Source organism: Entelurus aequoreus, linkage group LG08 (assembly GCF_033978785.1).
Source record: "Entelurus aequoreus isolate RoL-2023_Sb linkage group LG08, RoL_Eaeq_v1.1, whole genome shotgun sequence".
NCBI classification, from domain to species: domain Eukaryota; kingdom Metazoa; phylum Chordata; class Actinopteri; order Syngnathiformes; family Syngnathidae; genus Entelurus; species Entelurus aequoreus.
Window position 1 is genome coordinate 6,912,362 of NC_084738.1, and position 27,988 is coordinate 6,940,349.

General features: G+C 35.5%; 1 protein-coding gene across 1 annotated transcript; it reads left to right on the plus strand.

Moving 5' to 3' along the window:
* Positions 1–2,120: 2,120 nt before the first annotated feature.
* LOC133654948 (dedicator of cytokinesis protein 1-like) lies at positions 2,121–27,008 on the plus strand. The gene is made up of 6 exons (XM_062054823.1): positions 2,121–2,847; positions 6,872–7,014; positions 7,101–7,299; positions 13,076–13,259; positions 19,281–19,432; positions 26,498–27,008. Exons 1-6 carry the CDS (start codon positions 2,617–2,619, stop codon positions 26,591–26,593), a joined length of 1,005 nt encoding a protein of 334 aa, XP_061910807.1. The 5' UTR covers positions 2,121–2,616; the 3' UTR covers positions 26,594–27,008.
* The last annotated feature ends 980 nt before the right edge of the window (positions 27,009–27,988 follow it).

Consider the following 27,988-nt stretch of genomic DNA (forward strand, 5'->3'; position numbering starts at 1 on the left):
GAAAATATTGCATATTTTGTATTTTTTCTAGGGATGTCCGATAATGGCTTTTTGCCGATATCCGATATTCCGATATTGTCCAACTCTTTAATTACCGATACCGATATCAACCGATACCGATATCAACCGATATATGCAGTCGTGGAATTAACACATTATTATGCCTAATTTGGACAACCAGGTATGGTGAAGATAAGGTACTTTTTTTAAAAATTAGTAAAATAAGATAAATAAATTAAAAACATTTTCTTGAATAAAAAAGAAAGTACAACAATATAAAAACAGTTACATAGAAACTAGTAATGAATGAAAATGAGTAAAATTAACTGTTAAAGGTTAGTACTATTAGTGGAGCAGCAGCACGCACAATCATGTGTGCTTACGGACTGTATCCCTTGCAGACTGTATTGATATATATTGATATATAATGTAGGAAGCAGAATATTAATAACAGAAAGAAACAACCCTTTTGTGTGAATGAGTGTAAATGGGGGGAGGGAGGTTTTTTGGGTTGGTGCACTAATTGTAAGTGTATCTTGTGTTTTTTATGTGGATTTAATTTAAAAAAAACAACAAAAAACAACAACAAAAACGATGCTGATAATAAAAAAACGATACCGATAATTTCCGATATTACATTTTAACGCATTTATCAGCCGATAATATCGGCAGACCGATATTATCGGACATCTCTAGTTAAAATCCAATCTGCACTTTGTTAGAATATATAACAAATTGGACCAAGCTATATTTCTAACAAAGACAAATCATTATTTCTTCTACATTTTCCAAAACAAACATTTTAAAATAAATTCAAAAGACTTTGAAATAAGATTTAAATTTGATTCTACAGATTTTCTAGATTTGCCAGAATAATTTTTTTGAATTTTAATCATAATAAGTTTGAAGAAATATTTCACAAATATTCTTCGTCTAAAAAACAGAAGCTAAAATGAAGAATTAAATTAAAATGTATTTATTATTCTTTACAATAAAAAAACAATACATTTACTTGAACATTGATTTAAATTGTCAGGAAAGAAAAGGAAGGAATTTAAAAGGTAAAAAGGTATATGTGTTTAAAAATCCTAAAATCATTTTTAAGGTTGTATATTTTCTCTAAAATTGTCTTTCTGAAAGTTATAAGAAGCAAAGTAAAAAAATTTATGAATTTATTTAAACAAGTGAAGACCAAGTCTTTAAAATATTTTCTTGGATTTTCAAATTCTATTTGAGTTTTGTCTCTTAGAATTAAAAATGTCGAGCAAAGCGAGACCAGCTTGCTAGTAAATAAATAAAATTAAAAAAAATAGAGGCAGCTCACTGGTAAGTGCTGCTATTTGAGCTATTTTTAGAACAGGCCAGCGGGCTACTCATCTGGTCCTTACGGGCTACCTGGTGCCCGCGGGCACCGCGTTGGTGACCCCTTATCTAGAGATTTAAAACTTGAATAATAATAAAAGTAGGGATGTCCGATAATATCGGCAGGCCGATATTATTATCGATAAATGCGTTAAAATGTAATATCGGAAATTATCGGTATCGTTTTTTTTTATTATCGATATCGTTTTTTGTTTTTTTTAAATTATTAAATAAACATAAAAAACACAAGATACACTTACAATTAGTGCACCAACCCAAAAAACCTCCCTCCCCCCATTTCTTTCTGTTATCAATATTCTGCTTCCTACATTATATATCAATATATATCAATACAGCCTGCAAGGGATACAGTCCGTAAGCACACATGATTGTGCGTGCTGCTGCTCCACTAATAGTACTAACCTTTAACACTTAATTTTACTCATTTTCATTCATTACTAGTTTCTATGTAACTGTTTTTATATTGTTTTACTTTCTTTTTTATTCAAGAAAATGTTTTTAATTTAGTTATCTTATTTTTTTTTTTTTTTTTAAAGTACCTTATCTTCACCGTACATGGTTGTCCAAATTAGGCATAATAATGTGTTAATTCCACGACTGCATATATCGGTTGATATCGGTATCGGTAATTAAAGAGTTGGACAATATCGGATATCGGCAAAAAGCCATTATTGGGCATCCCTAAATAAAAGTAATAATACTGAATAATGACACATTTTTTATATTTTTTTGGACCAAAACCCTTTGGGGTCCCCGGTATCAAGCCTGAGTGGAGGCCTAAATGTATATTTTTTATACATATATTGTATTGGTTTTTAAAATAAAAAAATATCAAAATGGCCCCCGCTAGCTTGGATTTTTCAGAGTGCGGCCCTCAGTGGAAAAAGTTTGGACACCCCTGGTCTAAAGGGATACGTAGTGGTGGTCTACAACCATGTATTGTTGTTTATAAAAGGCACAAGCTGCTTTGTTTGTTTGCTGCTTTTTAACAGCAAGACTCTACAGGATGTTTATTTTCATAGTTACCATGGGAAACAAAGAAACAAACAAACAGGCAGCACACGCGACTCTTGTGGGGACAATTAGTGCGTCCAAAGATGGCAAACAGCCAGCGGGACGAGGGATTCTTCTTCTCTGATTTGTGCTGGCCTCGTGGAAGAGAATCTCTCCAGCGCCAGGCAGTCCCCCCCACGGGGACGACGCGCAGGCTTTTGTTAGCAAACTTAGCCTGTAATGACTTGTTTGCAACATCGCTCGCCGTCCTTTTGGAGTCTGCACGTCTCGGACAAATGTTTTTCCCCACGCTTGTCTTCCACCCGCTTCAGATCCCGCACCTTGCCGAAGGCGTCCGCATCCACGGGGGAGAAAGTCACCGAGGCCCTGAGACCTTTCCACGACCGCTTGGAGGCCTGCTTCAAGCAACTGCGAGAGAAGGTGGAGAAACAATACGGAGTCAAGACTCTGGTAAGGCCATCTTTTGACACTATTATTAGTAATATTATTAGTATTATTCCCAGTGCTATTCTCTTTACAAACATCATGTTTTGCTGAGGTGCTTTTGAGTGCTGTGTTGCCAATATTTAGAGTTTAAGCTAGAGATCTCCGATAATATCGGTCGGCCGATTATTAATTAGCGCCCCTGCGGCTATTCAAGGAAATACGGTATATCTTTCTACACTGCAAAAAGTCAGTGTTCAAAAACAAAAAGAAAAAAAAAATAGGGGTATTTTATTTGAACTAAGCAAAATTATCTGCCAATAGAACAAGAAAATTCGGCTTGTCAAGACTTTCCAAAACAAGTCAAATGAGCTAACCTCAATGAACCCAAAATACCTTTAAAATAAGTATATTCTCACTAATAACAAGTGCACTTTTCTTGGTAGAAAAAAAAGAGACCTTTTTGCTCAATATGTTGAAAAATATTCTTAAATGAAGTAAATGCTAGTGCCATTATCTTGACATAATGATATGTGCTCGGCGTTCTTGAAACCAGCAAACTTATACTAAAAACTCATTTATTGTTCTTAATGGAAAGGCAACAAGGCAACATCTTGTTACTCTCGGGGTCTCCTAGCCGCTCAGGCAAACCATATTGTCTAAAAATGCATTTTTCCATCGATAACATGACATAATCGCGCCAAATGCGTGCTCTTTTAGTCAATTATTGCGCATATATGTAACGGGTATAAGAAATACTTTGATTATTTGAGTGAAATTCCTGCTAAAATATGTACCGTATTTCCTTGAATAGCCGCCGGGGCGCTAATTAATTTAAAACCTCTTCTCACTCCTGCGCTTACCTTATCATGAAAATCACATTTAATTAAAAAAACGTTATTATGGTCTTACCTTTAGGTATAAATGAGTCCATGCACAGCTCCTATAAAAGTCTTCCTTATCTTTCTTCAGTTTTAAAAGTCTCGATGGAGATCTTCCTTTAGGTATTACCTCCTGCTTCGATTGAAAGTCCAGTTTAGAAAACTGTTTTATTTTAGATATGTAATCCTCCATGGTAAAAGTGCAAGCAAACAATGGCTGCTCACTCTTGCTGCATGTTGTCTTCTTCTGCAGCACCGGTCTTCTGCAGTATAGCAGTCGCAAGAAGTATCACTAGCGCCCTCTACCACCAGGAGGCGGAAGTCATTTAATGACTCATATTTGACCCGGCGGAAGTGCCAAGCATGCGCTAATTATTTTGCGAAACGAGTTTGACCCGGCTGTAATTCTAGGCAGGCGAATACTATATTCCATGCGGCAATTCAAGGAAATTCGGTATATTGTTTTGTTATGCAATGAGAGGTCCGATTGCGCCATCTGCTGGTACCTGAAAAGTCTGTAGATAATACCGCAAACCGGAAGCTATTAGTAGACTTCCTGTTCTCTGCTAATGGTAAGACACGTTTTGATATTGCTCTGCAAAATATTATAAATCTCACGTTAGCTTTAGTGTAATTTATAATATTTTGCAGAGCAATATCAAAGCGTGTCTTACCATTAGCAGTGTACAGGAAGTCTGCCAATAAGCTTCCGGTTTGCGGTCATATTTACAGACTTTCAGGTACCAGCAGATGGCGCAATTGGACCTCTCATTGCATAACAAAACAATATACATATTTTAGCAGGAATTTCACTCAAATAATCAAAGTATTTCTTATACCCGTTACATATATGCAGCCCGGCCCCCGGCCAACATTTTTTTAAATGAACTATTTCTGTTCAAAATTGTTTGAAATGTCACATGTTAAATGTTTAAATATTAACTGTCAGTTTACTGTACTGTGCCAACTGTACTACTATATGAGTACGTGTTTTCTATTTTTTCATTGTAAATAAAACAGCAAAAGTCAATTTGGCTGTCATCTGTTTTAATTATGAGACACAGTTGTGTCAAAGTCATGATTTTTTTTTCATGCTTGAAATGAGAAATTATTATTTTTTAAAAAGTACTTTTATACTTGTCAGACACAGCTTTGCAACAGTCGATATTCTAGTTTCAAGCATGTTTTACTCAATATAGGTCATCAAATCTCAGCAACAAGCTGTAATATCTTACTGAGATCATTTAGGACCAAAACCTTTAAAAACAAGTAAAACACTCTAACATAAAATCTGCTTAATGAGAAGAATTATCTTATCAGACAGAAAATAAGCAAATATCACCCTTATTTGAGATATTTCATCTTACTTAGATTTCACTTTTTGCAGTGTATCTTTCTAATTGTTTACATCAGGGGTCACCAACCTTTTTGAAAGCAAGAGCTACTTCTTGGGTAGTGATTAATGCGAAGGGCTACCAGTTTGATACACACTTAAATAAATTGCCAGAAATAGCCAATTTGCTCAATTTACCTTTAACTTTATGTTATTATTAATAATTAAGGATATTTACACTTAATTGAACGGTTTAAAAGAGGAGAAAACACGAAAAAAATGGCAATTAAATTTTGAAACATAGTATATCTTCAATTTCGACTCTTTAAAATTCAAAATTCAACCGCAAAAAAGAAGAGAAAAACTAGCTAATTCGAATCTTTTTGAAAAAATTAAAAAAATAATTTATGGAACATCATTAGTAATTTTTCCTGATTAAGATTAATTTTAGAATTTTGATGACATGTTTTAAATAGGTTAAAATCCAATCTGCACTTTGTTAGAATATATAACAAATTGGACCAAGCTATATTTCTAACAAAGACAAATCATTATTTCTTCTAGATTTTCCAGAACAAACATTTTAAAATAAATTCAAAAGACTTTGAAATAAGATTTACATTTGATTCTACAGACTTTCTAGATTTGCCGGAATAATTTTTTTTGAATTTTAATCATAATAAGTTTGAAGAAATATTTCACAAATATTCTTCGTCAAAAAAACAGAAGCTAAAATGAAGAATTAAATTAAAATGTATTTATTATTCTTTACAATAAAAAATTTTTTTTTACTTGAACATTGATTTAAATTGTCAGGAAGGAAGAGGAAGGAATTTAAGAGGTAAATGATAAATAAATGGGTTATACTTGTATAGCGCTTTTCTACCTTCAAGGTACTCAAAGCGCTTTGACAGTATTTCCACATTTACCCATTCACACACACATTCACACACTGATGGTGGGAGCTGCCATGCAAGGCGCTAACCAGCAGCCATCAGAGGCAAAGGGTGAAGTGTCTTGCCCAAGGACACAGCGGACGTGACTAGGAAGGTAGAAGGTGGGAAAATACCCACAGCCACTCTACCAACTTCGCCACGCCGTCCCTAAAAGGTAAAAAGGTATATGTGTTTAAAAATCCTAAAATCATTTTTAAGGCTGTATTTTTTCTCTAAAATTGTCTTTCTGAAAGTTATAAGAAGCAAAGTAAAAAAAATTATGAATTTATTTAAACAAGTGAAGACCAAGTCTTTAAAATATTTCCTTGGATTTTCAAATTTTATTTGAGTTTTGTCTCTCTTAGAATTAAAAATGTCGGGCAAAGCGAGACCAGCTTGCTAGTAAATAAATAAAATTTAAAAAATAGAGGCAGCTCACTGGTAAGTGCTGCTATTTGAGCTATTTCTAGAACAGGCCAGCGGGCTATTCATCTGGTCCTTACGGGCTACCTGGTGCCCGCGGGCACCGCGTTGGTGACCCCTGGTTTACATATTTCGATTTTTTTCCAAATATTTTTCCACTGTCTTTTTTCCCCCAAATGATTTATTTCCAGCTGCTAACGTGCTTATGTAAAGTCGCTGACAGTCAGCGCTGACTAAATTTAGACTCTTCAAAGCGTCTCTTCATGTTCTCCAGGGTGCCGCGTATAAATAGATAAAATAATGAATAAAAATGGGCTTTTCCATTTTTAAGGTGACTGAATCAAACGGCAAACCTTACAAGAAGGCTTTGATGTAAAGTTGTAAATAAAAACATACTGAGTAGAATAGTGATAAAATAATTTGTAATCATTTTTTTATTGACTTTCTTGCATTTTTGGGGTGTTTTTTTTTTTCCACAGCCACCAGCAGATGAACGTCGGGGGTCTCGGCCACACTCCATGGTGCGCTCCTTCACCATGCCCTCCTCTCAGAGGCCGCTCTCTGTGGCGTCGGTCACCTCCGCCTCTTCAGACAACTCCCCCTCCAGGCCCGGCTCGGACGGGTAACACCCGCTGTCATTATTGGGGCAGCTAACATTTCCATACTTCCCATGAAAGAGTGGCATCTCTGACTGGTTTCTGTCCTCAGCTTCGCCCTGGAGCCCCTCCTGCCAAAGAAGCTGCACACCAAGTCTCAGGACAAGCTGGACCGCGACGAGCCCGAGCGGGAGCGGCGGGACAAGAAGAAGGAGAAGAGGAACAGCAAACACCAGGAGATCTTCGACAAGGAGATGAAGACCACCGAGATCCATCTGCAGCCTGCTGAGGCCGTCATACTCTCAGAGACGGTACTTTTCACAAATTCATTTTCCCAATTTGGTTTGAGTCCCCTATAATACATCTGGTCTCCAAAAACATAATTTAGTGCCACCCAAGACACTTAATCTGGTGTCTAAAACATAAGCTAAACCCCCCAAATATTTTTGTCCCCCCAAAAATATCATCTTCCCACCCAAAAATCATTGAGGCCCCCCAAAATCATTATCTATCCCCCCAAAAAATGTCATCAAGGCCCCAAAAAACATAATCTAGTCCTCCAAAAACCATTAATCCCCCAAAATGTGTCGTCTTTCTCCAAAAAAACATCACCTGTTCCCCCAAAACCATAGTCTAGTCTGCTAAAACATCTAATCCCCCCCAAAAAACATCATATAGTCAAAAATATTATCTAGTCCTGCAAAAAAAAAAAAAAAAATCATTGAGGCCCCCCAAAATCATTATCTATCCCCTCAAAAAATGTCATCAAGGCCCCAATAAACATAACCGAGTCCTCCAAAAACCATTTGGTCCCCCAAAATTTGTCGTCTTTTTCCAAAAAAACATCACCTGTTCCCCCAAAACCATAGTCTAGTCTGCTAAAACATCTAATCCCCCCCAAAAAACATCATATAGTCCACCAAAAACATCTGGTCCCCCAAAAACTTCATTTAGTCTTTGAAACATAACCTAGTCCCCATCAAAAATATAATCTAGTCCTGCAAAAAAAAAAAAAAATCATCGAGACCCCCCAAAATCATTATCTATACCCCAAAAAATGTCATCAAGGCTCCGAAAAACATAATCTAGTCCTCCAAAAACCATTAGTCCCCCAAAATATGTCTTCTTTTTCCAAAAAAACATCACCTGTTCCCCCACAACCATAGTCTAGTCTGCTAAAACATCTAATCCCCCCAAAAAAATCAAAAACATCTGGTCCCCCAAAAACTTCATTTAGTCTTTGAAACATAACCTAGTCCCCATCAAAAATATTATCTAGTCCTGCAAAAAAAATAAAAAATCATCGAGGCCCCCCAAAATCATTATCTATCCCCCAAAAAATGTCATCAAGGCTCCGAAAAACATAATCTAGTCCTACAAAAACCATTAGTCCCCCAAAATATGTCTTCTTTCTCTGAAAAAACATCACCTTTTCCCCCAAAACCATAGTCTAGTCTGCTAAAACATCTAATCCCCCCCAAAAAACATCATATAGTCCACCAAAAACATCTGGTCCCCCAAAAACTTCATTTAGTCTTTGAAACATAACATGAAAAATATAATCTAGTCCTGCAAAAAAAAAATCATCAAGGCCCCCCAAAATCATTATCTATACCCCAAAAAAATGTCATCAAGGCCCCAATAAACATAACCGAGTCCTCCAAAAACCATTTGTCCCCCAAAATTTGTCGGCTTTTTCCGAAAAAACATCACCTGTTCCCCCAAAACCATAGTCTAGTCTGCTAAAACATCTAATCCCCCCAAAAAACATCATATAGTCCAGTGGTCCCCAACCACCGGGCCACGGCCCGGTACCGGTCCGCGGATCGATTGGTACCGGGGCGCACAAGAAATGTAAAAAAAATATATAAAAAAAAAATAAATGTTTTTTTTTTTTTTTTTTTTTTTTTTTTAAATGAAATCAACATAAAAAACACAATATATACATTATATATCAATATAGATCAATACAGTCTGCAGGGATACAGTCCGTAAGCACACATGATTGTATTTATTTATGTAAAAAAAAAAAAAAAAAAATTTTTTTTTTTTTTTTTTTTTAAAATACACCCCCCCTCCACCCCCCACCGGTCCGTGGGACAAATTTTCAAGCGTTGACCGGTCCGCAGCTACAAAAAGGTTGGGGACCACTGATATAGTCCATCAAAAACATCTGGTCCCCCAAAAACTTCATTTAGTCTTTGAAACATAACCTAGTCCCCATCAAAAATATAATCTAGTCCTGCAAAAAAAAAAAAAAATCATCGAGGCCCCCCAAAATCATTATCTATCCCCCCAAAAAATGTCATCAAGGCCCCAATAAACATAACCGAGTCCTCCAAAAACCATTTGGTCCCCCAAAATTTGTCGTCTTTTTCCGAAAAAACATCACCTGTTCCCCCAAAACCATAGTCTAGTCTGCTAAAACATCTAATCCCCCCAAAAAAACCTCATATAGTCCACCAAAAACATCTGGTCCCCCAAAAACTTCATTTAGTCTTTGAAACATAACCTAGTCCCCATCAAAAATATAATCTAGTCCTGCAAAAAAAATAAAAAATCATCGAGGCCCCCCAAAATCATTATCTATACCCCAAAAAAATGTCATCAAGGCTCCGAAAAACATAATCTAGTCCTCCAAAAACCATTAGTCCCCCAAAATATGTCTTCTTTTTCCGAAAAAACCACCTGTTCCCCCACAACCATAGTCTAGTCTGCTAAAACATCTAATCCCCCCCCCAAAAAAATCAAAAACATCTGGTCCCCCAAAAACTTAATTTAGTCTTTGAAACATAACCTAGTCCCCATCAAAAATATAATCTAGTCCTGCAAAAAAAATAAAAAATCATCGAGGCCCCCCAAAATCATTATCTATCCCCCCAAAAAATGTCATCAAGGCCCCGAAAAACAATCTAGTCCTCCAAAAACCATTAGTCCCCCAAAATATGTCTTCTTTCTCTGAAAAAACATCACCTGTTCCCCCACAACCATAGTCTAGTCTGCTAAAACATCTAATCCCCCTCAAAAAATCTCATCAAAAATATAATCTAGTCCTGCAAAAAAAATAAAAAATCATCGAGGCCCCCCAAAATCATTATCTATACCCCAAAAAAATGTCATCAAGGCTCCGAAAAACATAATCTAATCCTCCAAAAACCATTAGTCCCCCAAAATATGTCTTCTTTCTCTGAAAAAACATCACCTGTTCCCCCAAAACCATAGTCTAGTCTGCTAAAACATCTAATCCCCCCCAAAAAATCAAAAACATCTGGTCCCCCAAAAACTTAATTTAGTCTTTGAAACATAACCTAGTCCCCATCAAAAATATAATCTAGTCCTGCAAAAAACTACATTCAGTTCTCAAAAAATCATAAATGTGTCCCCCCAAATATATAATATATCCTCCGTAAAACATTCTAATACCCCTAAAACTTTATCTAGTCTGCCAAAAGAACATCCATTGCCCCCAAAAACGCCATCTAGCCTCCCGAAAACATGCCGTATTTTCCGGACTATAAAGCGCACGTAAAATCCTTTCATTTTCTCAAAAATGTACAGTGCGCCTTTTCCCCCAAAATGTACGGAATAATTCTGGTTGTGGTTACCGACCTCGAAGCAATTTTATTTGGTACATGGTGTAATGATAAGTGTGACCAGTAGATGGCAGTCACACATAAGAGATACGTGTGGACTGCAATATGACGCCAGTAAACAACACCAAAATTTCCATTGGAAATAAAGAACGATACACACGGCACTCAAAAATCTGTCAAAATGTTTTAGTACGACTTTGAAGCCGCACCGCTTGATGGATTGTCGGCTCGTTACGGCTACCGTAGCCAGAGATACGAGTACCGTATTTTTCGGAGTATAAGTCGCACCGACCGAAAATGCATAATAAAGAAGGAAAAAAACATATATAAGTCGCACTGGAGTATAAGTCGCATTTTTTGGGGGAAATGTATTTGATAAAAGCCAACAGCAAGAATAGACATTTGAAAGTAAATTGAAAATGAATCAAGAATAGTGAACAACAGGCTGAATAAGTGTACGTTATATGAGGCATAAATAACCAACTGGTATGTTAACGTAACATATTATGGTAAGAGTCATTCAAATAACTATAACATATAGAACATGCTATACGTTTACCAAACAATCTGTCACTCCTAATCACTAAATCCCATGAAATCTTATACGTCTAGTCTCTTACGTCAATGACATCAATAATATTATACGATATTTTACGCTAATGTGTTAATCATTTCACACATAAGTCGCTCCTGAGTATAAGTCGCACCCCCGGCCAAACTACGAAAAAAAACTGCGACTTATAGTCCGAAAAATACGGTGAATATTAACTGTAGTATTTTTGAAATACCAAAATATATGACATTGAGGTGTATAGCTTTTACATTTTATTTTTTTTTAAATAGCACGATACTGTTAGCATGCGAACATGCAAACTTTAACATGTGCCAAGTACCAAAACATATTACTCTGAGATGTGTAGCTGAAAAAGTGTATAACGTTAGCACGCATAAAGTGCAAAAATATGGCTGAGGTGTATACCAACAAAATTAGCTTGAAAAAAATATAAGCTAGCATGCTAATGTTAGCATGCTGACAGGTATCATCCGTCAAGTGACAAAATATTTGACGCTGAGGGTGTGTACCGCTCCTGAGTATAAGTCGCCAAACTATGAAAAAAACTGCGACTTATAGTTCGAAAAATACGGTAGTCCCCCAAAAACTTAATCTAGTCTGCCAAAACAAAAACATTGAATCCCCCCAAAAATAGTTCCTTCAAAAACTAAAAATGTCATCTTGGCCTCCAAAAACATCATATTAGTCCCTCAAAAACATCATCTAGTCTGCCAAAAACACAATCTAGAGCTCTAACCCGTAAAAATATCTAGTTCAGTGATTCTCTGGCTCTATCTCTATCTAGTTAAAGTACAGTGTTTTATTTTCCTATATTCAAACCCAGTGTTACTGTTCAAACTGTGTGTAATGTTACAGGTATTTGTTTCATGTCTCTACGACGTTCCTACCGGAAGTTACAAGCAGTTTTGTCTGAGTTTTCCTCTGAGGAGCAGTTTTTTCTGTTTTTTTTTCAAAAATTATGTAGAGCACAATTTTGAGGTTTGGGGTTCGGTTTTTTTTTAGATCGCAATTTCCACCAGTCCCGATGTGTGTGAGAAGTTTGGTGAGTTTTGAAGTATTTTAAGGGGGTCAAATTAGAGGTCAAAGACGTAAAAAGCAGTGTTTTTAGTACATTTTTGTCTAAAATGGGAAATTGCCAACTTCCTGTTGCTTTTTGCCCGAGGATGTGTCATTATGAGTTGTAGGTCTAAGTGAGACCTACATACAGGTTTTTGTTTCATGTCTCTACGACCTTCCTAGTGGGAGTTACAGGGAGTTATTTTTTTTCATGCGAACAGCATTCGTGCAGAGTACAAATAATACAACGGTGCAAAGTAATACAAAGTGCTCGCCTGTACGTTATCAAAATAACCAGCCTACCGGTATATGAAAAAGTCAGTCTTTAATCATTGTGTCATCGTCTTCCTCCTGCGTACTAAAACCACCGAAATCCTCTTCGTCGGTGTCGGAGAAGAACAGGCCGTATATAAGCCGCACCCTTGTATAAGCCGCAGGGACCAGAACGAGGGGGAAAAGTAGCGGCTTATAGTCCGGAAATTACGGTATATAGCCCTAAATCGCAAGTGTCTCAAAAGGCTGCACAAGCCACAACGACATCCTCGGTTCAGATCCCACATGAGGGCAAGGAAAAACTCACAACCCAGTGGGACGTCAAATAATAAATATACTTGTTAAATAAAACCTCTGTTACGCTACTGTATTTTAATGTCGATCATTACGGTGGTACTTGGAGAGCCAAGTTCTTTCTGAGGTGGTACTCGGTGGAAAAAAGTTGAAGAACCACTGATCTATTTCCCCTCAAAAACAATTTAGTCCCCCCCAGAAAATGTCATCAAGTCTTGTCAAAAAAACATGCAGTCCTCCGAAGACCATCACCAAGCTCCAAAATCAGCCTGTTATTGATCTATTGATTGTTCACAGATCAGCCCTCTGAGGCCTCAGAGACCCAGAAGTCAAGTCCTCAACCAGCTGGGCGGAGACCGCCGCCTCTCCGTGTCCCCCGGGCCTCCTTCCTCGCCGTCCAACTCCTCTTCCTCCTCCTCGCCGGCACCCCCGCCCATCACGCCAAGGAGCAAACTGTCCTTCAGTCTGCACACGGTCTCCAGTAAGAATGAAAGAGTAATATCAGCCGTATTCCTGTGCATCCAGAAAGTATTCACAGCGCTTCACTTTTCCCCACATTTGGTTACGTTACAGCCTTACTCCAAAATTAATTTTTGTCCTCAAAATTCTGCAGACAACACCCCATAATGACAATGTGAAATCACATGCACATAACTATTCACAACATTTGCTCAATACTTTGTTGTGGCATTGTATTCAAAAAGACTTGAGGCTGGAATTGATGCCAAAGGTGCATCAACAAAGGCTGTAAACCTGGGGCCGTACTTATCAAGCTTCTTAGAATTACTCCTAAGAAGTCTGCTAAGAGTTGACTTAAGAGTAAATAAATTATTCGCTGAAAGCTGCACTTAAAAGTTAGTTATCAAGCGTCTTACTCACACTTTCAGCGAAGTGTAGGCCTGAATCTTAAGTGTCACACTCAGAGCTGAATTACGACATTACTATGTGCCGTAAACGCAATTTTAGGTGACGTCATTTCTGTGTCCATAGAAATGACCAATCACGGAAGGGAATCCGTTGTCTAAGAATAAAGAAATATCTTGGAAATATTTAAGTGGACAATGGGAGTGTATATTTTGACAATAAACTACAAAATAATACAAAACAAACTAGTCCCCGCCGGCACTCACGCTACCGCTCCCTCTCTTCTCTCGCCCACACACTCACTGACGTCACTCACCTCACGGCCACACACATACGCTACTGTCATAACATTTTCTTTCCAATTCATTAATTAGGCAACTAATTTGAAACTGGTGTGGGTGGCTCTATATATACTAGCCCACTGCAGACACATGCAGAAATCAACAAGGAATCGAAAAGTATTAAATCTGTGACAAAAATAATATCCGCTCTGTCTAAACGATACCGTTTGATCAGCTGCTCGTCATCAAAATAAAAAAAAACATTGTTCCGTTCCCTGAACGTTGGCGCACGTCTCTCTCGCCTCAGTGCCATCCCCTGCTGGCAACTCCTAACCACTTAAGACACCTCTGAAGGTCTCTTAAATATCGTGGAGAGTAGGAGTGATTCTTAGACTTAAGAACGTTGATAAAAAGCTTTTATTCTTAAGTTTGAGAGTAGGACTAAATTTCGCAAATTCTCAGGACTTAAGTGTAAAATGGCACTCTAAGAAGCTTGATAAGTACGGCCCCAGGGGTCCCCAAACTTTTTGACTCGGGGGGGGCGGCGCGAGTGCAATGATGTCACGTTGTCGATGGGAAAATGCATTTTTAGACTGGATGATTTGCCTGAGCGGCGAGGAGACACCGAGAGTAACAAGCGGTGGAAAATGGATTAGAAAGGACAGATTTTAAAAAATAATAAATATATATATATACAGGTATGTATTATTATTATTATTATTTTTTTAAACTTTAGACTTAGACAACTTAGACAAACTTTATAGATCCACAAGGGAAATTGTTCCACACAGTAGCTCAGTTACAAAGGATGGAAAGGATAATGCAGGTATAAAGAAGTAGCAATATAAAATATAACATATGTAATATTTACATATTATATATACAGTATATAATATATACTGATATATTATATTACATTATATTTTTATATAATATATACAATATATAACAAATCCCAAATACCAAGTACAATATTACAGTACCGTATTTTTCGGACTGTAAGTCGCAGTTTTTTTCATAGTTTGGCCGGGGGTGCGACTTATACTCAGGAGCGACTTATGTGTGAAATGATTAACACATTACCGTAAAATATCAAATAATATTATTTAGCTCATTCACGTAAGAGACTAGACGTATAAGATTTCATGGGATTTAGCGATTAGGAGTGACAGATTGTTTGGTAAACGTATAGCATGTTCTATATCAGGGGTCACCAACGCGGTGCCCGCGGGCACCAGGTAGCCCGTAAGGACCAGATGAGTAGCCCGCTGGCCTGTTCTAACAATAGCTCAAATAGCAGCACTTACCAGTGAGCTGCCTCTATTTTTTAAATGTTATTTATTTACTAGCAAGCTGGTCTCGCTTTGCCCGACATTTTTAATTCTAAGAGAGACAAAACTCAAAAAGAATTTGAAAATCCAAGAAAATATTTTAAAGACTTGGTCTTCACTCGTTTAAATAAATTCATTCATTTTTTTACTTTGCTTCTTATAACTTTCAGAAAGACAGTTTTAGAGAAAAAATACAACCTTAAAAATGATTTTAGGATTTTTAAACACATATACCTTTTTACCTTTTAAATTCCTTCCTCTTCTTTCCTGACAATTTAAATCAATGTTCAATTAAATTTATTTTTTTTAATTGTAAAGAATAATAAATACATTTTAATTTAATTCTTCATTTTAGCTTCTGTTTTTTCGACGAAGAGTATTTGTGAAATATTTCTTCAAACTTATGATTAAAATTCAAAAAAAATTATTCTGGCAAATCTAGAAAATCTGTAGAATCAAATTTAAATCTTATTTCAAAGTCTTTTGAATTTATTTTAAAATTTTTGTTCTGGAAAATCTAGAAGAAATAATGATTTGTCTTTGTTAGAAATATAGCTTGGTCCAATTTGTTATATATTCTAACAAAGTGCAGACTGGATTTGAACCTATTTAAAACATGTCATCAAAATTCTAAAATTAATCTTAATCAGGAAAAATTACTAATGATGTTCCATAAATTATTTTTTTAAGTTTTTCTCTTCTTTTTTTCGGTTGAATTTTAAAGAGTTAAATTGAAGATAAACTATGTTTCAAAATGTAATTGTCATTTTTTTCGTGTTTTCTCCTCTTTTAAACTGTTCAATTAAGTGTAAATATCATTAATTATTAATAAGAACATAGAGTTAAAGGTAAATTGAGCAAATTGGCTATTTCTGGCAATTTATTGAAGTGTGTATCAAACTGGTAGCCCTTCGCATTAATCACTACCCAAGAAGTAGCTCTTGCTTTCAAAAAGGTTGGTGACCCCTGTTCTATATGTTATAGTTATTTGAATGACTCTTACCATAATATGTTACATTAACATACCAGGCACGTTCTCAGTTGGTTATTTATGCCTCATATAACGTACACTTATTCAGCCTGTTGTTCACTATTCTTTAGACATTTTAAATTGCCTTTCAAATGTCTATTCTTGCTGTTGGCTTTTATCAAATACATTCCCCCAAAAAATGCGACTTATACTCCAGGGCGACTTATATATGTTTTTTTCCTTCTTTATTATGCATTTTCGGCCAGTGCGACTTATACTCCGGTGTGACTTATACTCTGAAAAATACAGTATATGTAACAGCTGCAGAGAGAGTAGACTTCCCGCAGGCCGGATTTTGGACGCTGGCGGGCCGTAGTTTGGGGACCCCTGCTGTAAATACTAATGAAATGTTATTTTTAGTTGTAATAAAGTGGCAAAATTTAAAAATAAAAATAAAAAGTAGAGATGTCCGATAATGGCTTCTTTGCCGATATTCCGATATTGTCCAACTCTTAATTACCGATTCCGATATCAACCGATACCGATATATACAGTCGTGGAATTAACACATTATTATGCCTAATTTTGTTGCGATGCCCCGCTGGATGCATTAAACAATGTAACAAGGTTTTCCAAAATAAATCAACTCAAGTTATGGAAAAAAAAATGCCAACATGGCACTGCCATATTTATTATTGAAGTCACAAAGTGCATTATTTTTTTTAACTTGCCTCAAAACAGCAGCTTGGAATTTGGGACATGCTCTCCCTGAGAGAGCATGAGGAGGTTGAGGTGGGCGGGGTTGAGTTGGGTAGGGGTTAGCGGGGGGGTGTATATTGTAGCGTCCCGGAAGAGTTAGTGCTGCAAGGGGTTCTGGGTATTTGTTGTGTTGTGTTACGGTGCGGATGTTCTCCCGAAATGTGTTTGTCATTCTTGTTTGGTGTGGGTTCACAGTGTGGGGCATATTTGTAACAGTGTTAAAGTTGTTTATACGGCTACCCTCAGTGTGACCTGTATGGCTGTTGACCAAGTATGCCTTGCATTCACTTGTGTGTGTGAAAAGCCGTAGATATTATGTGATTGGGCCGGCACGCAAAGGCAGTTCCTTTAAGGTTTATTGGCGCTCTGTACTTCTCCCTACGTCCGTGTACACAGCGCATTTTAAAAAGTCATACATTTTACTTTTTTTTAAACCGATACTACGGAGCCCCTAAAGGGACATGGGGGGGAAAAAAATTTTTATTTTTATTTTTATTTTTTTATTTTTTTTAAGACATGTATTTCGTGCGCACGAGAAACCTTTTATAAAGTTATAAAAACAAACAATTTATAATTTTTTTATTTATTTTTTTTTTAGACATGTGTCTTGTGCGCACAAGAAACTATCTTGTGCGCAAGAGATATACGTATGTCTAAAAATTTAAAATTTTAAAAAATTATTTTAAAAAAAATTCCCCCATGTCCCTTTAGGGCAGGGGTCACCAACGCGGTGCCCGCGGGCACCAGGTAGCCCGTAAGGACCAGATGAGTAGCCCGCTGGCCTGTTCTAAAAATAGCTCAAATAGCAGCACTTACCAGTGAGCTGCCTCTATTTTTTAAATTTTATTTATTTACTAGCAAGCTGGTCTCGCTTTGCCCGACATTTTTAATTCTAAGAGAGACAAAACTCAAATAGAATTTGAAAATCCAAGAAAATATTTTAGAGACTTGGTCTTCACTTGTTTAAATAAATTCATAATTTTTTTTACTTTGCTTCTTATAACTTTCAGAAAGACAATTTTAGAGAAAAAATACAACCTTAAAAATTATTTTAGGATTTTTAAACACATATACCTTTTTACCTTTTAAATTCCTTCCTCTTCTTTCCTGACTATTTAAATCAATGTTTAAGTAAATTATTTTTTTTTATTGTAAGGAATAATAAATACATTTTAATTTAATTCTTCATTTTAGCTTCTGTTTTTTCGACGAAGAATGTTTGTGAAATATTTCTTCAAACTTATTATTATTAAAATTCAAAAAAATTATTCTGGCAAATCTAGAAAATCTGTAGAATCAAATTAAAATCTTATTTCAAGGTCTTTTGAATTTCTTTTACAATTTTTGTTCTGGAAAATCTAGAAGAAATAATGATTTGTCTTTGTTAGAAATATAGCTTGGTCCAATTTGTTATATATTCTAACAAAGTGTAGATTGGATTTTAACCTATTTAAAACATGTCATCAAAATTCTAAAATTAATCTTAATCAGGAAAAATGACTAATGATGTTCCATAAATTATTTTTTTAAGTTTTTCTCTTCTTTTTTTCGGTTGAATTTTGAATTTTAAAGAGTCGAAATTGAAGATAAACTATGTTTCAAAATTTAATTGTCATTTTTTTCGTGTTTTCTCCTCTTTTAAACCGTTCAATTAAGTGTAAATATCATTAATTATTAATAATAACATAGAGTTAAAGGTAAATTGAGCAAATTGGCTATTTCTGGCAATTTATTGAAGTGTGTATCAAAATGGTAGCCCTTCGCATTAATCACTACCCAAGAAGTAGCTCTTGCTTTCAAAAAGGTTGGTGACCCCTGCTTTAGGGGCTCCGTACGATGCTGATAATTTCCGATATTACATTTTAAAGCATTTATCGGCCGATAATATCGTGTTGCCGATATTATCGGACATCTCAAATAAAAACCTTTCCACATTGTCATTATGGGGAATTGTGTGTAGAATTTTGAGGACAAAAATAAATGTCCTACATTCTGGAATAAGGCTGTAAGATAACAAAATGTGGAGAAATTGAAGCGCCGTGAAAACTTTCTAGATGCACTGTATACCGTGCACATCCATCCATCCATCCATTTTCTACCGCTTCACGTAATTATCGTTTTGGTAATTACGTTATTGTTTGCTTCTGTACGTGTCATATTTTTACCCCAAAAAAGAATGAGCAAAGGCTTCTGAATATGAATATTGCCAACTAGAAAATAAAACACCTGCTTTAAAGCAAATGTGCAAAATGTCGCCGCCCTGCTGGTTGATAAAAGTTTGCTCCCCCTTCTTCCAGATCTGGAGTTGAACGGGTTAGGTTGCGCCGACAAGGCGGAAATCCCTCCTCCGCTTCCCGTCAAAGGCAGCACGGCCGACTACGGCAACCTGCTGGATAATCAAGACCTGAGCGCTCCCTCCACGCCTCCGCCGCCCCCGCCGCATCAACGGGTATGTTTTCCTTCTATTAGGATGAATGAATAGCAACACACTAAACTAATGTGGGGCTAAAGTACAACTCGCCACCAAGCGTCCGCCGCCCACTGTTATTTATCCTCGGACGGTCCAGCGCTCCTTTCGTGATTGATGGCGTGATTACTTCAGCGCCGGCAATCCATCAGCAGCACCTCACCGCCGTTAATCAGAAGCTTGGCCCTCACCTCGCCGCCATGTTAAGTCATCTTATCAATCCAACGCCACACTGGTTGTTAGCGTGGCTGAGGGCGAGCTAACGGAGATAGTCTTCTCGTTGATTGACAGCAGGGGCAGGAAGTTGTTGTTTTTTATCTGGATTGGATTTAAATAGCATGTAAACCTAGGGATGATGTTTGATAAGAAATTATCGAGTTCGAGCCCATTATCGAATCCTCTTATCGAACCGATTCCTTATCGATTCCAGTTAGGTTGTTGTATATGGAAAAAAACACAATATTTGGTTTAACAAAAGCTCACTTGTATTTTGTAAGAAAAAAATAACAATAATAAATAAATAAATATTGACTGTTACCCCCTTAAAAAAAATTAAAAAAATATTGACTGTTGTTACTCAAAGTATATTAAGTGGGATTTTTCAGAAAAACAAATATATACAGTAACACAAAAACAAGCTGTCTCTGTGATCACTATAGGTGTATACATAATAATATAGTGTTAAATAAAATCAGTCCCTTGGGCACAAAACTGAAAATAATACAGCTCTCCAAAAAGTGCACTTCTGCTGCTATTGGAACATACTAACTACACACACTATGACACTAAGAACACCACAGTCATCAATCAACAATTCTTACATGAGAGCGAAGCCTGGCAATAATTGCATATTGCCTGTTCTGCCCTCACTATACGTGTTGAGGTTATGCAGCTTGGCAGACAGCTAACAAACAATCCAAGACGTCTGATAAAGTTCCAAAGCAGATTAATCCATTTAGGCTCTTTATTGTTGTTGATCTTGCTTTGTCTTTTCCTATCTTTACTTTTGTCTTGCACTGGACTGTTATTTATTTATTTATTTATTTTAAACTGAAATACACACAATGACAAATGTATAAGCTAACATACTGAAATGTAATACACAATATGTGAATATTAGCTTCACACAAATATACAGTACTATCATCAAACAAATACTTCTGAGTGTTGAAACTATTTCGATGGTGGAAATACACGACTGGCAGCCATTTTAAGTCCTCAAAACATCCATTGAAACAGTGCACAAAAGTCATTTTTTCAATAGACATCTTACTATCAAATTGAAACACTTTCCACCTTAATATTGAGTTACATAAACAAGTTAAACAGTTTACTTACAGACTTATCTTTTCCACGGCTTGTAAGAGCTAACTCAACTTGTCTACTTCTCAATTGTCTCATGAACTGAACTGCCCAAACTAATGACACGTAATATTTTCATATCGCCACAAGGTGTCAGTAAGAGTCTACAATCAAATGGGCATAACATTGCGTCCCACAGTGCACTTACCGTGGGAAGGGATTCGTTCTCAGGGATTCGAATAAAGAACCAACTCTTTTTCTTTACTATAGTGGTCTCGATAACGGGTACCGGTTCTCAAAAAGGGATTCGAGTCCGAGGACTCTGTTCTTTTCTTATCGAACAACCGGGAAAACCGGTTTCGAGCATCATCCCTATGTAAACATCTCTGACAATGAGTCAAGAAACAGCCAAATATAGTATGTCAAAGCAAGAACCCTATAGATTTTTTTTTTTTACTCGACGTCAAAGGTCAAATTAGCTTCTTGCACAATCGCTATTTACTATTTTCTTAAGTCAGAGCAAGCACATTATTGATTTTTGACTCATGTCAGAGGTCAACACAGTTAATTGGACCTGTTCCTGGACCAGCCATAACTATTTGTTTTTTGGTGGTTTTTTTGTATATATATTTTCACTGTTTACGCCCAAGAACACTGTTTATTTTGTTTAACACAAGACATTTGATGACACTATTGATTTTTGCTTTTAAACTGAAAATGGCAGAGGTGTGAAGTATCTATACTTGGTCCAGCCATAATTAGGCTGACGGTGTTGTGGAGCAAGAACACTATACATTTTGATAGATGGCCGAGATCTTGTGATGTTACGCCGCACCTTTTGGCCTTTTATGAGCCACAATTGTCATCTCTATTCTTCTTTTGCCTTACTACAGGGGTGTCCAAACTTTTTCCACTGAGAGTCACGCAGTCAAAAATTAAAGCATGCGTGGGCCATTTTTTAAATTTATTTTAATTTTCAAAACCAATACTGTGTATTTATATTTTTGTACCTTTAGGGCTCCCCTTAAGTGTGTTCCCAGGGACCCAGAAGGGTTTCAGTCATAAAAATGGTAAAAACGTCAGGTCTATCTATAGATATAAAGTTTTTGTTGTTTTTTTATGTTTTATGACCTTTTTGTCAAAATCCTGTTTTTATGGCAAAAACACAAGATGTGCCAGATTTTACCCAAAAAGATTTTAAAAGTGGAACATTTGATGTGAAGTAATAGGTCAATAATTCATAACAAAGAAGATTTTTTATTTTTTATTTTTATTTTTTAACAATGACCATTTACAAAAAAACGGGGGGAAAAAACACAACATTTCTTGGGGACCCAGAAGGGCCCCACTCAAAATATAAGTCATCATTTATTTTGTTTTACTGTCAACTCTTATGTCTCTAGATCAGGGGTCACCAACGCGGTGCCCGCGGGCACCAGGTAGCCCGTAAGGACCAGATGAGTAGCCCACTGGCCTGTTCTAAAAATAGCTCAAATAGCAGCACTTACCAGTGAGCTGCCTCTATTTTTAAAATTGTATTTATTTACTAGCAAGCTGGTCTCACTTTGCCCGACATTTTTAATTCTAAGAGAGACAAAACTCAAATAAAATTTGAAAATCCAAGGAAATATTTTAAAGACTTGGTCTTCACTTGTTTAAATAAATTCATAATTTTTTTTACTTTGCTTCTTATAACTTTCAGAAAAACAATTTTAGAGAAAAAATACAACCTTAAAAATGATTTTAGGATTTTTAAACACATATACCTTTTTACCTTTTAAATTCCTTCCTCTTCTTTCCTGACAGTTTAAATCAATGTTCAAGTAAATTTTTTTTTTTTATTGTAAAGAATAATAAATACATTTTAATTTAATTCTTCATTTTAGCTTCTGTTTTTTCGACAAAGAATATTTGTGAAATATTTCTTAAAATGTATTATGATTAAAATTTAAAAAAAATTATTCTGGAAAATCTAGAAAATCTGTAGAATCAAATTTAAATCTTATTTCAAAGTCTTTTGAATGTCTTTTAAAAATTTTGTTCTGGAAAATCTAGAAGAAATAATGATTTGTCTTTGTTAGAAATATAGCTTGGTCCAATTTGTTATATATTCTAACAAAGTGCAGATTGGATTTTAACCTATTTAAAACATGTCATCAAAATTCTAAAATTAATCTTAATCAGGAAAAATTACTAATGATGTTCCATAAATTATTTTTTTAATTTTTTCAAAAAGATTCGAATTTGCTAGTTTTTGTCTTCTTTTTTTTCGGTTGATTTTTGAATTTTAAAGAGTCGAAATTGAAGATAAACTATGTTTCAAAATTTAATTTTCATTTTTTTCGTGTTTTCTCCTCTTTTAAACCGTTCAATTAAGTGTAAATATCAATAATTATTAATAATAACATAGAGTTAAAGGTAAATTGAGCAAATTGGCTATTTCTGGCAATTTATTTAAAAGTGTATTAAACTGGTAGCCCTTCGCATTAATCACTACCCAAGAAGTAGCTCTTGCTTTCAAAAAGGTTGGTGACCCCTGTTCTAGATCAACTTCAGATCTGTTTGTCTATTATAAATGTTAATTATTTTTCATATATATATATATATATATATATATATATATATATATATATATATATATATATATATATATATATATAATATTAAAAAATATATATATATATATTTTAAATATATATTTATATATATGTATATGTATATATATATATATATATATATATATATATATATATATATATATATATATATATATATATATATATATATATATATATATATATATATATATATATATATATATATATAGTACAGGCCAAAAGTTTGGACACAACTTCTCATTTCAATGCTTTTTCTTTGTTTTCATGACTCTTTATATTGTAGATAGATCAGTGTGTTGCAAACTGAGCCGTTTAAAGTCCTGAATGGTTGTTTTATTCATTATTTTATTTTCAAATGTATTAGCCTGTGGAAAAAGTTAATGTTGATTTTTACCTCAGAAGGCTGCAAATAGAAAAGAAGCATTCAATTTTTATTTAAATTGTGTTTGATATGCCATTGATTTTTTTTAAATTATTATTATTATTATTATTATTTGAAACTGGATTTTGCATGTCACTATAAAGTTATATAAGCCTTGCTTGTTCAATATTTAATGCAAAACTTGTTTGGGTCCCTATTAAAAAGGTTAATTTGTTCAACCTTGGCCCGCGGCTTTGTTCAGTTTTACCTTTTGGCCCACTCTGTATTTGAGTTTGACACCCCTGCTCTACAATGCAAATAGTCATGAAAATAAAGAAAACGCATCGAATGAGAAGGTGTGTCCAAACTTTTGGCCTGTACTGTATATATTCAGAATGTGTGTAGGGCCCTTAAAGTATTAGTTACGGACCACAAATGGCCCCCGGGCCGCACTTTGGACACCCCTGCCTTAGAAGGACCATCAGTGAGAGCACACTAATGATTTTTGAACAAGGTCAAATAAACAAGTTTGTCAATCTGGGGCCGTACTTATCAAGCTTCTTAGAATTACTCCTAAGAAGTCTGCTAAGAGTTGACTTAAGAGTAAATAAATTCTTCGCTGAAAGCTGCACTTAAAAGTTAGTTATCAAGCGTCTTACTCACACTTTCAGCGAAGTGTAGGACTGAATCTTAAGTGTCACACTCAGAGCTGAATTACGACATTACTATGTGCCGTAAACGCAATTTTAGGTGACGTCATTTCTGTGTCCATAGAAATGACCAATCACGGAAGGGAATCCGTTGTCTAAGAATAAAGAAATATCTTGGAAATATTTAAGTGGACAATGGGAGTGTATATTTTGACAATAAACTACAAAATAATACAAAACAAACTAGTCCCCGCCGGCACTCACGCTACCGCTCCCTCTCTTCTCTCGCCCACACACTCACTGACGTCACTCACCTCACGGCCACACACATACGCTACTGTCATAACATTTTCTTTCCAATTCATTAATTAGGCAACTAATTTGAAACTGGTGTGGGTGGCTCTATATATACTAGCCCACTGCAGACACATGCAGAAATCAACATGGAATCGAAAAGTATTAAATCTGTGACAAAAATAATACCCGCTCTGTCTAAACCAGGGGTCACCAACCTTTTTGAAAGCAAGAGCTACTTCTTGGGTAGTGATTAATGCGAAGGGCTACCAGTTTGATACACACTTAAATAAATTGCCAGAAATAGCCAATTTGCTCAATTTACCTTTACCTCTGTTATTATTAATAATTAATGATATTTACACTTAATTGAACGGTTTAAAAGAGGAGAAAACATGAAAATAATGACAATTAAATTTTGAAACATAGTTTATTTTCAATTTCGACTCTTTAAAATTCAAAATTCAACCGAAAAAAAGAAGAGAAAAACTTTAAAAAAGAATTTATGGAACATCATTAGTAATTTTTCCTGATTAAGATTAATTTTAGAATTTTGATGACATGTTTTAAATAGGTTAAAATCCAATCTACACTTTTTTAGAATATATAACAAATTGGACCAAGCTATATTTCTAACAAAGACAAATCATTATTTCTTCTAGATTTTCCAAAACAAACATTTTAAAATAAATTCAAAAGACTTTGAAATAAGATTTAAATTTGATTCTACAGATTTTCTAGATTTGCCAGAATAATTTATTTGAATTTTAATCATAATAAGTTTGAAGAAATATTTCACAAATATTCTTCGTCTAAAAAACAGAAGCTAAAATGAAGAATTAAATTAAAATGTATTTATTATTCTTTAAAAATGTACTTGAACATTGATTTAAATTGTCAGGAAACAAAAGGAAGGAATTTAAGAGGTAAAAAGGTATATGTGTTTAAAAATCCTAAAATCTTTTTTAAGGTTGTATTTTTTCTCTAAAATTGTCTTTCTGAAAGTTATAAGAAGCAAAGTAAAAAAAAATAATGAATTTATTTAAACATGTGAAGACCAAGTCTTTCAAATATTTTCTTGGATTTTCAAATTCTATTTGAGTTTTGTCTCTCTTAGAATTAAAAATGTCGGGCAAAGCGAGACCAGCTTGCTAGTAAATAAATACAATTTAAAAAATAGAGGCAGCTCACTGGTAAGTGCTGCTATTTGAGCTATTTTTAGAACAGGCCAGCGGGCTACTCATCTGGTCCTTACGGGCTACCTGGTGCCCGCGGGCACCGCGTTGGTGACCCCTGGTCTAAACGATACCGTTTGATCAGCTGCTCGTCATCAAACAAATCCAGAACATTGTTCCGCTCCCTGAACGTTGGTGCACGTCTCTCTCGCCTCAGTGCCATCCCCTGCTGGCAACTCCTAACCACTTAAGACACCTCTGAAGGTCTCTTAAATATGGTGGAGAGTAGGAGTGATTCTTAGACTTAAGAACGTTGATAAAAAAGCTTTTATTCTTAAGTTTGAGAGTAGGACTAAATTTCGCAAATTCTCAGGACTTAAGTGTAAAATGGCACTCTAAGAAGCTTGATAAGTACGGCCCCTGCTCTCTTTACGGCGCTCAGCGAGAAAACAAGGAAGATCAGCAAGCATGCTGTTGATTTTGAACGCTTTCTAACATATGATGGCTGGAGTCTAATGTTCAATTGGTGTCTTCCTGCCATATTATTTAACCCAACGTTTGACGGTTCTAAAGTAAAAGGAGTATTTTGTCAATATTTTGTTGTTGTTTGTGTTAAGTTGTGTTTTCTGTTGGGACCTGTCGTCCAGCATTTACCGCCGCCGCTGCCCAGCAAGACGCCACCGCCGCCCCCTCCCAAGACCACCAGGAAGCAGGCGTCCATCGATTCAGGGATTGTACAGTAAGCAAAGACGCTGACAAAAGGACGGGCGGAACGAGCGCCAAAACAAATCCCCCCTCCCCCCCTCCCTCCAGCCGACACATTCCCGCCTTGACAAGATGAATACCTCATTGCGGCCCCGCCCCCTTTTTCCTCCACATGATTTCTTTTGCGAGAGCAGCAGCCACGCAAATATCTCCACCTCATACAACGTAATCTCGCAGCATGTACAGAGGTTTGTAAATATGATTTTTTTTTTGGTTTCTTTTAACGTTGTTAGCTCACCAGGCATTTTGTACCAAACATCGACAAAAAAAAGGGCGGTAGGACTTTTAGGAGTTTTTTTTTCTTGGTGGAAGTTTGGCGTGCACATTGTTGGCAACTAACATTTACTGCACCACATTCACTACTGACACCACGCATGAATAAACCTTCAAATGTATGGATTTTTAAACAAAAACGACGCTTGCTGATTCTTTATTTTTCACCGATCATCATGGAGTAAAGGCCTCACCTTTTCTCCTCCGAACATATTGTTGGGTATTGCGGCCAAACAGCTCCATTTTGGTTTCATCTGACCACAGAACTTTCCTCCAGAAGGTCTTATCTTTGTCCATGTGATGTCATGTGAATGTAAATAGGGTTAGGGTTGGTCGTAAATAATTAGTAAATAATTTAAATATAATATAATAATTAGGGATGTCCGATAATGGCTTTTTGCCGATATCCGATATGTCCAACTCTTTAATTACAGATACCGATATCAACAGATATATGCAGTCGTGGAATTAACACATTATTATGCCTAATTTGGACAACCAGGTATGGTGAAGATAAGGTACTTTTTAAAAAAAATGAATCAAATAAAATAAGATAAATAAATTAAAAACATTTTCTTGAATAAAAAAGAAAGTAAAACAATATAAAAACAGTTACATAGAAACTAGTAATGAATGAAAATGAGTAAAATTAACTGTTAAAGGTTAGTACTATTAGTGGAGCAGCAGCACGCACAATCATGTGTGCTTACGGACTGTATCCCTTGCAGACTGTATTGATATATATTGATATATAATGTAGGAAGCAGAATATTAATAACAGAAAGAAACAACCCTTTTGTGTGAATGAGTGTGAATGGGGGGAGGGAGGTTTTTTGGCTTGGTGCACTAATTGTAAGTGTATCTTGTGTTTTTTATGTGGATTTAAAAACAAACAAACAAAAAAAAAACGATACTGATAATAAAAAAAACGATACCGATAATTTCCGATATTACATTTTAACGCATTTATCGGCCGATAATATCGGCAGACCGATATTATCGGACATCTCTAATAATAATTCATGGCTATATTTTGAAATTGCAATAATTTATAGAAAATGTTTATTTTTTTTAATTCTGACTTATTTAATGGTGATTGT

Coding starts and splice junctions, on each gene's coding strand:
- LOC133654948 (XM_062054823.1), top strand. CDS start 2,617: ATGACTTGTTTGCAACATCGCTCGCCGTCCTTTTGGAGTCTGCACGTC. Junction 2,848..6,871: donor AATACGGAGTCAAGACTCTG/GTAAGGCCATCT, acceptor TTTTTTCCACAG/CCACCAGCAGATGAACGTCG. Junction 7,015..7,100: donor TCCAGGCCCGGCTCGGACGG/GTAACACCCGCT, acceptor TTCTGTCCTCAG/CTTCGCCCTGGAGCCCCTCC.